Below are 14441 nucleotides of genomic sequence, written 5' to 3'. Positions count from 1 at the left end.
TAAGAAAATATTCATACATTCAGAAACAAATGACTATTTATAAAGGTCCAAATACTTCTTGCCTTACTCATTCACATGTAGTCCCAGTAAAGTCTAAAGTCAAAGGGTCCATGGGACAAATTCCCATTGAAATCAATGTATTCCATGAGACTACTCAGATGCATAAAGTGAGCAGGATTTACTCTCAAGCATTACTATATAAAACTTAGAGCAAATTTCAAAGGACGTGTGCTATTTACCTTGCAGTTTAGACTGCATTGTTCTCATCTCTTCATTTTGGTTTAGGTTGATCAAGCGAAGGTTCTGATTTTCTACTTCTAACTGAAAGGATATAAATTTAAGCTCCTCCATTAGTGAAACAATTTTTCAAGTCATTACATTGTGAGGGGAGACACAATTTTCTTGCCATTTCCTTTTGAGCTAAATAAGAGCAGCAGCAGGGCTAATCTTCATTGAGGCCTAATATTATGGATTTGTTCATTCCGAATAGTATGTGTTTTCTATGATAAACATTCTTCCCACTTTTGTACTTTAAGTATATAGCTATTTAACTAGCTTTATGTGTATACAGAAATGTCAATATATAATAATTCACATATTAGGTACTACAATATTTCACTTTATGCTAGATTGGCTTTTTACTTTTAATGGCAATTCAAAATGCATTAAACATGAGGGTAGGAGCAAATGCTGGATGCCAAAAATGGCAGCCTGTGACCCCAGAGGGCCTTTTATTAGCCCAAGTGAGAGACAAGGAGAGACAATGAGTCCCCCTTGTGTCCTCCAAACTAAGGAATAGCGAGTTCTAAGCAGAGACAGTGCCACCCCAAAGCCACCCAGCTCCTACATGCTCTGCTCACATGAGCACATTGTGCAACTGAAGGGGGAAGAGGAACGGGGAGGCACAGGACCTGTCCCTAAGAAGCCCAGGAGTAGTAATCCCCCATGCTAGCCTAATCGAATCCCCTTTTCTCTCATGCCTCTACTGAGACAGGGAATTTTGAGGGTTTTTTCCTTTTAGGCCTAATAAATACAGCACCACAGGAAAACAGTAGACATTTTTCACTGAGATCTCTCTCCTTGTATGACACAGAAACTCTGGCCTGTTATACTGTGTGTTCACTGTACGGTAAATATCATAGGAGACATCTCATACCTCATGGAGCTTGACTGTCACCCATTCTTTTATTTTAGCTGCTTTTTCTTCTATGATTTTTGCCTCTTGTATTCTGATTTGCTTCTGAAATAGTAAAACAAAATATATTTTCCAATGTGTATACCATCCCATCTAAGGAGCATCTTATAATGCAAATTCTGTAGATTACTTCTAGCTATTTTTCATCTCAGCCTCTTTGCCACTAGCATACAAGAGTTGGTAAATTCTTTGAACAAATCCTTCATGGGATTTTTCACATGGGCTGCTGTCCTACTAGATAAAGTGAAAATCTGTCTCAAAGGGAGACCTGGAGAAAGAGGAAGAAGAAAAATGTCTCTACATTCTACTTACCAATCAAATGTTCTTACAAAGGAAACCTCATCTCAATTTGAGAATCTCATTCCTCTGACCCACCACAACAACTGAAAAAAAAAAATCTTCCAGTAGACAACTCCGTCTGAGCCCCACCTCCTGCAGGAAAAGCCAGTTGAATTTGCTCCTCAGTCCAGACTCATAATTTAACATCTGATGTATTCATCAATATTCAGATAATGAGGAAGAGTTTTAAATTTATCTCTCTTATACCATTCTTTACTTTTTTATACACACAATTAGGAATCTATGAACAACATGCCTTCTGGTCACTGAATTATTCCTAACCTGTTCTTCAAGTTGTTGCTCCAAGTTTTGTATAATGTCATCTTTCTCCTGTACCAGGGTTTCCAGATCTTGACACCTCTTATACAACCTGGTCTCCGATTCGCTAGTCTGAACATTAGCTGCTTTTAATTTCTCTTCCATAATCTGCACCTGTTCAGCAGATGAAATACAACACCCTAAGTAAACTTTAATCATAAAAGTCATAATAAAATTTACCATACATTAAAGGCTCAACCCAGTGTTGCAAAGTGCTAAAATAGATCAGAGATGACAGCATTTTGTAGATCATACTTTATCTTTAGCCAATAGTACTGCAAGGGCACTGCTAACACTTAGAGGTTTTGTTAATATCAGTTCTAACTTCTGCTTCCATAACAAATAAAACTACTAGATATAGTAAAAGGGGACTAATATGATGACTATCTTGGGAACACTTACCTCCCTCATCTGACTGTTATGAGGCTTAATAAATAAAGATCTGTGAAGTCTTTTGAAAGTCTTGCTTACACACAGCACACATGAAAATAATTAGTATTATTTTATTAAAATTATGACTCTTATAAAGATCTTGCTCATAGTCAATGAATGGATTCTGATCCAAGTCACCAAGATCCTGAATGAGAAAACACTCAGAACATGTTTAAATCCATTCCAAATCAAGACAGCACTAACCATTCACTTAGAGTTACATATAAACAGAGATGCTTTCTTGAACTGAGGCCAGAGACCATGGCCAGGATTTTTGTCTAATTTTCAGGGTTACTGCTTAAACGGTTCTTGGATTATATGCTCTTTTAGGCGTAGAGACTGTCTTCCTCTGTGTCTGTAAACACCTGGCACAATGGGGCCACAGTTTTGACTGAGGCCTTTGGGTGCTTCTGTGTCATAAAATATTAATGCTAAATTCACGCAAATATCAACATGGGAAAGAAATAATTGTGGTATATATAGCCTTTTAAGGCTTGACTACAGAGCACAGTACATGACCTATCTTTGCTCCACAGAAAACATTCCTGAGTCAGATGTTTAGTGTTTATACTAATTTATAAACAAAGAGAAACAATTTACAAACCCAACTGCAGAACATGCCCACTTTCAGCAGATCACTGTGTTCAGCCTTAAAATGCTCTTCCCACTGCTCATATAAACATAATTCAAATTCTAGCATGTGAGAGAAGAGCTGAATTTGGGCAACAGACACTTTTCACCAAAGAAAATGAAACCATAAATCCTTTCAGCACTGTTAAAGAGAAGAGACAGCACTCACTATCGATGAATCACTAATATATATGTACAGACAGACTAGCAAAGGCCAGGAAACAGTGATTCATGTTGCTCCCAATTAACAATTCCTGTGTGCTTTTAAACTGATTTTTTTTATCAGTAAAGCAAATTGGGAGATTCATTAGTGGAGTATAACAAATTGAAGCTGAGAACATACAGCTTCTGTGTAAACCAAGGGCTTGGTCTTGCAATGCAATGGGATACCCTCAACTCCCACTAAGTTCAATGGAAGTTGATGGTCTCAGCAAAGCTCACAGGAAGTGGCCTCACCTTGTAGCTCAGACTCCTACTATTTTGTTTGAGGAGATCTATGCGTGTATTTGAATTACTGCAACAATGAATGCATGCATTCCATATGACGTGATTTTTTATGCTTTTACACTTTATATTACCAATGATTTCATTTAATTTTTGATGCACATTCTGATATGGCATTGTTTGGGTATCCATCAGGGACACTGGTTTTAGTCACTAAAACATCTTCATTTTGGGACAGCAAAGACAACCTAAATTTAGTATGTGTGGACTACTTAATCCCATGGACAACCAAAACTTTAAAAGAGGGCTCAACATTGGAGAATTCTCCTATTTAGTGATGGTACTTTTACTTGAGAATATGGCTCTAAGGCACAAATATGTTAATGTTATATTTTTATGGCTTTGCTACTGTCAGGACTGTTTTCTCTACCTTTTGTTAGTTTTACATTTGCATCACTTATCAAAAGCTAGAAAAAGATACTGAAGAAAAATACTGTACAAACAAAAAGATTCAAGACATGCACTTAATATTTGTTTTGGTAGATTTGACTATATGTTAAGACAGACCCATAACTGGGTGGCAAACCAAGATGTTACAACATCTATTAGGAAACATCTACAGTGGGACATTTTAAAAGATATTATCCTCTCCTTCTCAATACTAGTTAAGGAATATAGTAATATTTCTGAATCACCTTTGCTAACATTTCTCTAATACACCGTCCAACAATAACTATCAGACATACTGTACTTCTTCAATTTAAATGTACCTGCTGAAAAGCTCTCTCTGCTTGACGATCTGCATCAATAACTTGTCTTTCAAGTTGTTGCATCTGTATATACATATAAAACAGCATGTCATAAAATGAGCACTCCTTTTATAAGCTGCCACCAAAAGCTCCATAATGTAAGATAATTTCATATCCTATTTAGAACAAAAAAACTAATATGACCAAAACAAATAAAACAAGTAAAAGTTAGGACAAGTTGCATTTGAGACTGGGGAAATAATCAATACATGAGGATGATATCAAAATATTATTGAGGTTCTACTAAAGTAGGGAAATTCAGTAAAAATTATCTTTATAATAGACCCTTGTGGCTAACTTCTGTTCCATAATGGCTCTTCCCTGCTACCATGTAGTAGAAATGATTTTGATAGTTACCCTTAGACCCTTAGCTCTTTTCTGTTCTTGAGGCCCAACCCTGCAAAGTGCTGAGCTCTCTTAGCTCCTATTGACATTAATAAGAGTTGAAGGTACTTCGTACAGTGCAGAATCAGGTCCCTAGTTCCTAGTAAAGTTGAAAACTCAGTCCTCAGGAAGGACTGTACTGGATGCAACATTCAAGCATCCGTGCAACAGTCAAACACCATCTGACCAACAGAGAAAAATGGACACCAGAAAAATCTGTAACCTACTACAAGATAGTAGTCAAGTACTGCAAAGAAAAGTCTACTAATAACTGTGCTGAAATATTATTTTTGCTAGAATCCTTCTAGCATTGTTTTCCTGATACAGGAATTTTTTTCCTGAGAACCAATTTATAAAAACAGGCTAGAGAGTACCTGGGAAGACAAATACTTTTCAGCATGGTTTCAGGAGCTTGCTTCTGCAGAAATATTAAACTATTATTCCACACTGGTTGTCACTCGGACAGATGTGAGCCACATGTGGACATGGACTAAAGGTCACGCATTGATCACATAGACCACTGTTCCTATATCATAGGTCACGGTCAAATATTTATGAGGATAATACCCAACCTCAGAATTATGACTGGAAAAGACTCGTATACAAGCGCTAAATATTTGAAGAAGGGTTTATCCATCCTACAGACAATGTTACTGTGTCTTGCTTGTACTCTACTTCTCTCATTTTCCAGATTCTTGGCTTTTTCAGATGTCAATCCATACTACCAGTAACAGTTTTGTGTAGTTTTAATACTTCACCCAGACAAGAACACACAGTTGTCATTTGCTGTCAATCAAAAGGCAGGGAAATGAGAGAAGAGAAAGTTTGTACTAAACTAAGAAAAGCTGTCATTAACCTCTTAATATCTCTCCACTTTAATAATATGGAAACCTAAACTTCACACAATAGCATGTAATTTGAATCAAGGATTATAAACATAGTACAGTGCAAATAACCATAACTGTGCTCCCCCATAGGCTCTTTTGAAAGAACAGGATTAAGAAAATGATAGTTCCATTCATGCACTAAATTTTTAGACAGAAGTGAGGAGTTAAATACCCATTTGGAACAAATTGTGTTCCTTTTTGTCTGTGTCATTAAAACCAAAACCCTGTTTGTCATTAATCTTGAGTTTTTTATCACTGGGTTTTAAGTTTTATAATTTTGTATCCTAAAATTACTTTTCAGAGTTGTGGTTTTAGATTGTCTATTGAAGTATGAGATTAGGTTACAAAGCTTGCTTTAATAGGGCTGTTTAACATTTGCTATTTTAGTAAATTTGTAGCGAGGATTAAATTGTATGTTTGAGTATATTGATAGCAAATATCATGCACTACACTAACCTTACAGTGATGACACACATTACATTGCATAGTAATGAACATGGAATAAACATCTAATTAACATTCTATGGCAGTATGATAGAAAAAATCTTTTAAGTATTCATAATGTGGCTTTACTGTAGATGAATGGCAAACTGTCCAGAGTTTTCAACAACCCAAATAACTTGTAAACATAGGTGGAATGCCAGTGTCAGTGTTTTGTGAACCACTAATAGATATACCATAAGTAGAGGTTCTAATTTGAGCTTTAAACCAATTTTTACCAGAAAGAACCAGCCAAAAAGACTGACACACATACCTACTAATTTATATATGGAAATAAAACTTGGAAGTTTTGCTTGCCAGTCCCAATCACGCATCTCAACTGTCCTTCATTACAAGGGAAATACCTCATTAAATGACATCCACGCCACACAAACCTGGCATGATCTCCAGGGCTTCCTCCAGGCAGCAGCGAAGGAAGCAGGTGCTTGGGGCGGCCAATGGAAAGGGCAGGAGGGAGCGAAGGACCTGCCACCGAAGAATGAAGCGGCACGATTGAGCTCCCGCCGAAGTGCCGCTGATCAGCTTTATTTTATTTTATTTTATTTCACTTCTCCGTTTAGGGAGGTAAAAGAGCTGGAGCCGGCCCTGATGATCTCACTTTATCCTTTAGTAAATTATTCCTATCACAAATGCAAATTCATGTGATGTCACAAGAAATGTTTGTGATCAAACTAATCCCACATCATTTTGAGCTTCCTGTTTTATTATTTTTGTATCCCTGCTTGAGTTTGTGTCCTACATTTGGAAGTTGGCAGGAACATATCAAATCAACATAACAGATCTTCTACGTCCTCTTCCTTCATTGGATAGCTACAGCTGGGGAAGAAGGAGCCAACATTTCGCAACAAGTTGAGCTGTCTGATCACTTAGCCAGCCTTTGGCTTACCACCATTCCTGTCTAGGAAGCTGACAGACCAGAACAAACACATTGCATATAGTCTAAGCTGTAAACCCCCTAAGTCATACACTGAGCTTTTCAGGTTCAAATTTATTTCCTGATGAAATTCCCACTCAACTTCTCAGAAAATAAAAGGCCTCAAAGCCCTGAAAATAAAACACAGCCTCCTTAGCCAATGTCTAATAATAGTACCATTATTCAAACAGCTAGACAATAGCACTGCTCTTCTGCACAGCACTTTGAGTTTTGTACAATACCCTGAAATACAGGAATTATTCCCACACCTCCATGCTGTTTCCAAGCATCTGTAACACTATGCAGTGCTGGCTAGAGGACTATAAATACCTAGACAGAAGTTAGTGACATGAATAACATTACTTGAATAAAAGCTTTAGGTGTTGTTAAACTAAAAACAACAACCTGAGGGAAATGACCTGACAAACAAATTTACCGAGCAAAATAGCACTGAAAGGGTTAAGAATGTAATACTGTGTTTAATATTTGCTTTTTGTAGAGCTGACTGAAGAAAATATGTTAAGTAGTTTTGCATGAGCTCAAAATATGGATAAGTCAGCCAGCTTTCTGGCAGCAACTACACTTTGTTCTTGTAATTTGGGAACTTTCTGAAGACTATATATTATAATATAATATAATAGAAATAATATAACAATATATTCTGTACTTTCTGAATAATATACCATAGTGACCAAACTTTAGTAGTTGTTCTATTATATGGAACTGGCTAATGTTTCAATAGTTAAGGGCCAGATACCATTTCCTCAACAAATCCTGATATTTTTTCCTTCGGGGTTTATTGATTTAGGTTTATTTTAGAGTATCTATCCCAAACTTCAAGCATTCGTATAACAATTGCAATAATAGTAATATAATAGGTACAATACAAATGTAAAAATTCAAAGTTCACACAAATAATCTGCTCCAAGCCACAGTACTGCTTGTCCAAAAAGTAAGAGAGATCCTCACCCGTGCTCTGGACCCTTTACACTGGGTAAAGGGGCCAGAGCCACATAAAGAGGCTCAACCTCTAGATACAGTTGGGATAAAATTCCCCTGGTGCAAGAACTGAGAAGGCACCTCCTCACATGCTCAGGCATAAGGGGTGCATTGGGGGTGAGGTTGCACCATGTAGCACTATAGAGATTCTGAGCAGCATTGCTGTCCACAGGTAAATGGGGACAAGCTGTTATAATTTAGACAACGCCTTAAAACAGCCCACAATCAGAAGGATGCCAGGGTGGCTTAATGCTACTTTTGCCCCTCATCCTCTGGGCTGTGAGTTTGGAACTGTGCCTCTTAGAGGCACAAAGACTCTTACCCAGTATACTAATGATACAATCTCCAACCTCCCTAGAGTCCTCAACTAACTACCTCCCAAAAGGAGGAATGCTGCAGTATACCTTAAAGGTTACCAAATCAGGTTTGTTGGACCAAAGAGGGGAGCAAATTCCACAGGCATGAACCCCTCTTGGAAAAAGCCCTGCCATCAACCCTTCTCTTTTAAGCCAGAAGATCATTTGCTTAAGCACCTATGCTGGTTAATGTGGCCGCAAACTATTTAGCTCAAAAACAGAAAATCAGATTCCACCTGGAAGCTAAACAGAAACCAGTGCAGACTCCAGAACACCAGTATACTGTGCTCTCTGCATGAAGCACCACTTATGGAGACACAATCTGTTCCAATTTAGCTTATGGATGGATGGCCTGAAGATGTAGCCCCACACAGAACAACATACAATGCTCTCATCTCAAGGTGACAAAGACATAGATAACTGCAGCAATGTCTGCATTTGAAAGGAAAGGGACATGTGTTTCACAGAGGAAGATGGAAGAATAAAGCATTCTTGGCTACAGCCTCTAGGACCAGCTCTGAGTCTAAGAAGAACTCTTACAGATAAATTGTTTAACAAACAAGCACTGTCCCTCAAGCAGGATTGATGATTTAGGCCTGAGCCTTGCAAGCCTCTTTATGCAGGGTTATCCTGCACCTGTGAAAAGCCCAAGCACCTTCAATGGGATCAGTCCGCACAGAACAACTTGAGGGATCAGAGCCACAGCCTCCATCAGCTCTTTATTAGTCTTCCTTGGAATGAAAGAGCATATGCAAACTGGTAGCCCAGACCATTCTTGGATTAACAATAGTTTGTAAAATCTCACATACATAAACACTGTGTTTATTCAGATCTATCCCTTTATGATAAACGTGGGAGGAAAGGCCAAAATGATATTCACAGGATTCAGCATATGAAGTACACAGTTAAGCCTAATTTCCTGTCTACCTTCTGACTGCAAATGCACCAGGGACAAAGTTGAACCAAAGCCTGAGTTCAACAAACTCTTTCTGAGGAATTCATATCCATGTATCTTGACAGTTAGTCTGGGACCTTGTTCTTTGGACTAATCTGAAACATTGTACCCAAATTTGTTAAAGATCTGGAGCGCTCCTAGGATTCTTTAAATTACTTTTATTTTGTATTTTTAAATATGAAAACGTATGTATTATGAATGTTAACAGAAGATATCTAACTACTGTACAACGTGTCCACAGACACACAGGAATCGATTGAAGCTTTAAATAATCTAACATGGAAGCCTACAATCCTGTATACCATGGTTTACAGTTTTACAAACATAATGTAAGAAAATGCAGCTTATTTCCTTGGTATGAAGTTATTTGCTAAATAGTGTTCTACATGAACATGTAAAAATCCTCTCTTAATTTTCAGATAATGCATGGCTGCACACTGAATCAATAAGCTGAACTATATACAAATGTTTTAATGGGAAAATCAATGGCAAATAAGAGAAAAAAATTCAGAATTTTAACATATAGCAGACAACTGCTTAAACTTAGTGAAGAACTTACAACTCTACATCTGACACTAGTCACATCACTCTAGCTGAGCTTTTTTTGTTCAAACAATGCCACATGTGAATAAATATCGAATGCCTTGAGGAAACATAGCTGAAACATAAACAGTAAAAACGATGTGTTGCCCTTGAGATCTGGTCAATTCAGCACCAACAATGTGTTTTTGGTTTGGTTTTCCGATTACAATGAAAACTTATGTGCTCATAGGCATTTTTCAGAGTTCATCTGGAAGTCTCTTGATTGTATGAAGAAACACTTCAATGTTCATTCTTGTGCAAGTCAAAGAGCGCTTCATCACTTTAAATCTTTCTAGTTACATAAAATCAGACTTACTGTTTAGTTCTGAAAATGTATATCAACCAAAAGGTCATCACATTAAATGTTAATAAAAATTAAAGTATCCCACAAATTCATTCTTGTTTCTGCGGTATATATCATCAGCGGGGGCGGGAGAGGGGGAACATTTTGTATTCTGTGCTTCTTCTAAAAAGCGGTGGCCAGCACCCATAATTTAATCATCAGACATAAGCGGCATTAATCATCAGAGTATTTTGAATGTAAAGTTATGAGACAGCAGCTAATATGACCATTCTGTATTGTAGATCCGAGAGGAATTTACTGTCTTAAATAAAATAAAATACTTAAATGGATTTAGGAATAAGTTTTGCAGAACTTAAGGATAAATAAAACAACAATGTATAGTGTAAGTCAAAAAATTAGGCTGGACATAATGAGCCAAATTCTGTTGTTACATCAACCCTATTTAAAGATGATCTTCAAGGAAGAAAGAGTGATTTATCACTTTTTTTTTTGCTTCTTTATGATATATAAAGAAAGCCTAAGAATTTTTTGTCTTTTTTTTCTATTTTTCAAAGGGTTTTCTGCTTGCTTTTTTACATTTGAAATTCAAGTCTTGTCTACTCTGCTTTTCCTGGAAATCTCAGTAGACAAATGGAGAACTAGTAAGCTTAGGATATCACAAGCACCAAGCAAGAGAAATGTTCCTAATTGAGGGGGATATCACTTTTACTCAGACAGTTTAAAATTCCCGGAGATCCTAAGCATGCTGCTAGTTTTTAAACAGAACTTCCTAATGAAGTCAAATTAAAAAATAAAAGGCAGTTCTGATAAACCCCTCTCTTCCCCATTTTTTAACAGTTACTTAACTTGAAACCTCTACGTTCAGTTTGGGGGAAAAAAGAGATTTATTTACTAAACATGCAGCACCTGTATCTCTTCAGCTGAGGGCTGAGAAAATCCAATTCACTTCTCTAAATCCAACAAGAATTTACCATTTCTGAGACTTTTTAATAATTTTTAATATATTAAAAAAAACAACAACAACCTTGGAGTATTTTTAAAAATACACCATAAAAGAGCAAACAAACCATAATCTACTCCCTCACTTTTGTTGGGAGTCTGAAAAGGTCCATTATTAGTATAAAAGACATTTTATATTACCCATTCAAGAATCTTGTTACATCACCACTCTTTAAAAAATATGATGTTATCAATGCACAATATAAACCTCCTTTCCCCCCTTTTTTAAACAGTTATAATCAATAAAATGTTATCACAACAGGGCTATTATAGAAATGATAGTGTATTATGTTCTGAAAGCAAAGGGAGGAAGTTGCGGACAAATTAAAGTAGGGCAATAATTCAAGGAATTAAGAATGAATACAGAAGTCTGATCTTCTGCTAGAAATGTTATCACTAACTTGTGAGTCTTTCTGGGGTACAGATAATAGGTCTGAGCTTCCAAAAAACAAATTCTCAGTTAATAGTTTTTTTCCATGATGTTAGCTCTGAAGCCACAGCTTGTGACCATATATTAATTATGGTATATAACTTCCATTGCCATAAAAGTAAAAAAAAAACAATAACATAAATTGCACTCAATTTTTCAAATTTTAGATTCATCCCAATTTGCAAAAAGGAAATCATTAGCTTGACTGAAATGTGTACCTACAAAGGATTATATTTTGTTGTAAAATAGTCCTCCAGATTGATGCTTCCACATCATGTGGAAAGAAGTGGAGCTGACTGGCTTCAAATATCTGGCTTCACTCCACATACCATTATATCAAGACACAGAAATATAAAATAGTAAACTATATGAAAATATAAATGATGTGCAGAGTAACTGGTAAATACATTTTTTTTAATATTAAGGACATCTGCCCAGACTGTAATTTATTGCTGTGAGACTTTGCTCCATTCTGTCTTGCCTCGATAGCCATGATTAGGTGAGGAAAACAGGTCAAGTTTTAAAACATGTTAATTAATATGTTTTAAGTAAAATAATTTAAATAAGACTTTGGGCAAATTCTAGATGTGGCAAATCATGTTTAACTATGTTATCTGGTTGTACTTAACCTTGATCACAACCTGTTAACATGTTATTAAGCATGTTAACTAGTCTGACCTTTGGTATAACACAGGTCATAGAATTTCCCAATACTAATTCCTAGAGAGCATATAATTTAGAATAAACATCCCATCTTGATTTAAAAATTCCTAGTGATGGAGAATCCACCATGACCCTAGGTAAATTGTTCCAATGGTTAATTATCCTCACTGTTAAAAACTTAAACCTTTCATTCCATCTGAATTTGTCTAGCTTCAACTTTCAGTCACTGGATTATTTTATAACGGTCTTTGCTAGACTGAAGAGCCTATTATCAAATATTTGTTTCGCATGAAGTACTTACAGACTACAAAAATACACCTCTTAACCTTCTCTTTGTTAAGCTAAATAGATTGAGCTCCTTGAGTCTATCATTATAAGGCATGTTTTCTACTCCTTTGGTTATTCTCATGGCTCTTCTCTGAACCCTCTCCGGTTTATTAATATCATTCTTGAATGGTGGATGCCAGAACTGAACAGAGTATTCCAGCAGCGGTCACATCAGTGCCAAATACAGAGGTATTGTATTTGATGTTGATGCATCCTGGGATCGCATTAGCTCTTTTGGCCACAGTGTCTCACTGGGAACTCATGTTCAGGTCACTGTCCATCATGACCCCCAAATCTTTTTCAGATATACTGCTTCCCACGATAGAGTTCCCCATCCTTAAGTATGGCTTACATTCTTTGCTCCTAGATGTATACATTTACATTTAGCCATATTAAAACACATTTGCTTGTGCCCAGTTTGCCAAGCAATCCTGATTGTGCTGTGTCAGTGACCTGTCCTCTTCCTTATTATCATTCCCCAATTCCTGTGTCATCTGCAAACTTTATTACAGATTATTTTGTTTTCTCCCAACCCATCGATAACATTGTTAAATAGTGTAGGGCCAAGAACTGATCTCCTGCAAACCCCCCACCAGTAACATACCCACTAGATGATGATTCCCTGCCTACAATTATATTAAGAGCTATCAGTTAGCCAGCTTTTAATCCACTTAATGTGAGTCATATTAATATTATACTGTTCTAGATTTCTCATCAAAATTTTGTGCAGTACCAAATCAAATGCCTTACAAAAGTTATATTACATCAGCATTATTACCTTTATCATCCAAACTTGTCATCTCATCAAAAAAGATAAGTTAGTTTGACAAGATCCATTTTCCAGAAACCTGTGTTGATTGGCATTAATTATATTACATTCCTTTAATTCTTTATTAATTGAGTCCTGCATCAGCCACTCCATTATCTTGCTTGGAATCAATGTCAAACTGACAGGCCTCTAATTCCCCAGGTCATCCAGTTTACCATTTGAAAATGGCACAACATTAGCTTTCTTCCAGTCTTCTGGGATTTCCCCAGTGTTCTAAGACTTATTGAACCTCACCGTTAATGGTCCAACAAGCTCCTCAGCCAACTCTTTTAAAACTCTTGGATGCAAGCTATCCAGACCAGCTGACTTAAAAATGCTTAACTTTAGTAGCTACTCTTTACCATATTCCTGAGATACTGGTGGCATGGAAAGAGTGTTATCATATGTGACTACATAATCTGTTTTTCCCCCAAATACAGAACAAAAATATTTATTGAACACTTCTGCCTTTCCTGCATTATTGATAATTGTACCATTTCCATCTGGTAATGGACCGATACTATGGTTAGGACTTTTTTTGTTCCTAATATATTTAGCCTACATGGAGTATCTTTCAGGGCTGACAGAAGGAATGTATGTAATCGGAAATGCAAGACAAGATGGGTTCCTGTTGTGAAGTTCTGTACAAAAAACCCCCACCCTCTTCTGGTGACTTAGCCTAAGAGAACACTTAAATGATCCTCAGAAATATCAAACACATTATTCTATAAAGTGGACTACATACGTACCATCATATTTTCCAATATGATTCTATCTTTATTTCCCTATTTACCAATTTCTCTTCTACATATCACACACTTCCCATAAAGCCATGTAAAATCTCTATAAACTATAGCCAGAATTAAAATATTAACTAACCAATAAAGTAAGCTATATAAACAAATCACAGATGGCATGGTTTTACATCACTCTGTTATCAATAAACATTTCAAAGTAAAATAAACACTAAGAAAATTTGTAAAGGGGAAGTTAGCACATACATTTCTTTGCAGGCACTTTGCTCTTTACTAGATCATTTTTATATAATTGCAGAGATGGTACATTAATTAAAAAGGTTTAGCTTGCCAATGGAATGTTGCATTTTATTGGTGTGGGAACCCTCTCTTGTCCCATAAAAACTAAGGGACAATACTAATATTTATCTA

The 14441-nt window shown here is 36.4% G+C and overlaps 1 protein-coding gene across 7 annotated transcripts in view; it reads right to left on the bottom strand.

The window, feature by feature from the left end:
* Positions 1-14441, bottom strand: part of PLEKHH2 (pleckstrin homology, MyTH4 and FERM domain containing H2) — a 116899-nt gene that overhangs the window by 77238 nt on the left and 25220 nt on the right. For all 7 annotated transcript variants that reach the window (XM_039532147.1, XM_039532146.1, XM_039532143.1 and 4 more), the window contains 4 exons: positions 4129-4191; positions 1817-1966; positions 1157-1240; positions 240-321 (listed from right to left, as the gene is read on the bottom strand). In XM_039532147.1, the coding sequence (XP_039388081.1) occupies positions 240-321; positions 1157-1240; positions 1817-1966; positions 4129-4191 (379 nt within the window). The remainder of the gene's footprint in view (positions 1-239; positions 322-1156; positions 1241-1816; positions 1967-4128; positions 4192-14441) is intronic.

This window comes from Mauremys reevesii, linkage group 3, assembly GCF_016161935.1.
Source record: "Mauremys reevesii isolate NIE-2019 linkage group 3, ASM1616193v1, whole genome shotgun sequence".
NCBI lineage: Eukaryota > Metazoa > Chordata > Testudines > Geoemydidae > Mauremys > Mauremys reevesii.
The sequence above is the reverse complement of the archived record's forward strand: the minus strand, read 5'-3'. Positions and strand labels throughout refer to the sequence as shown.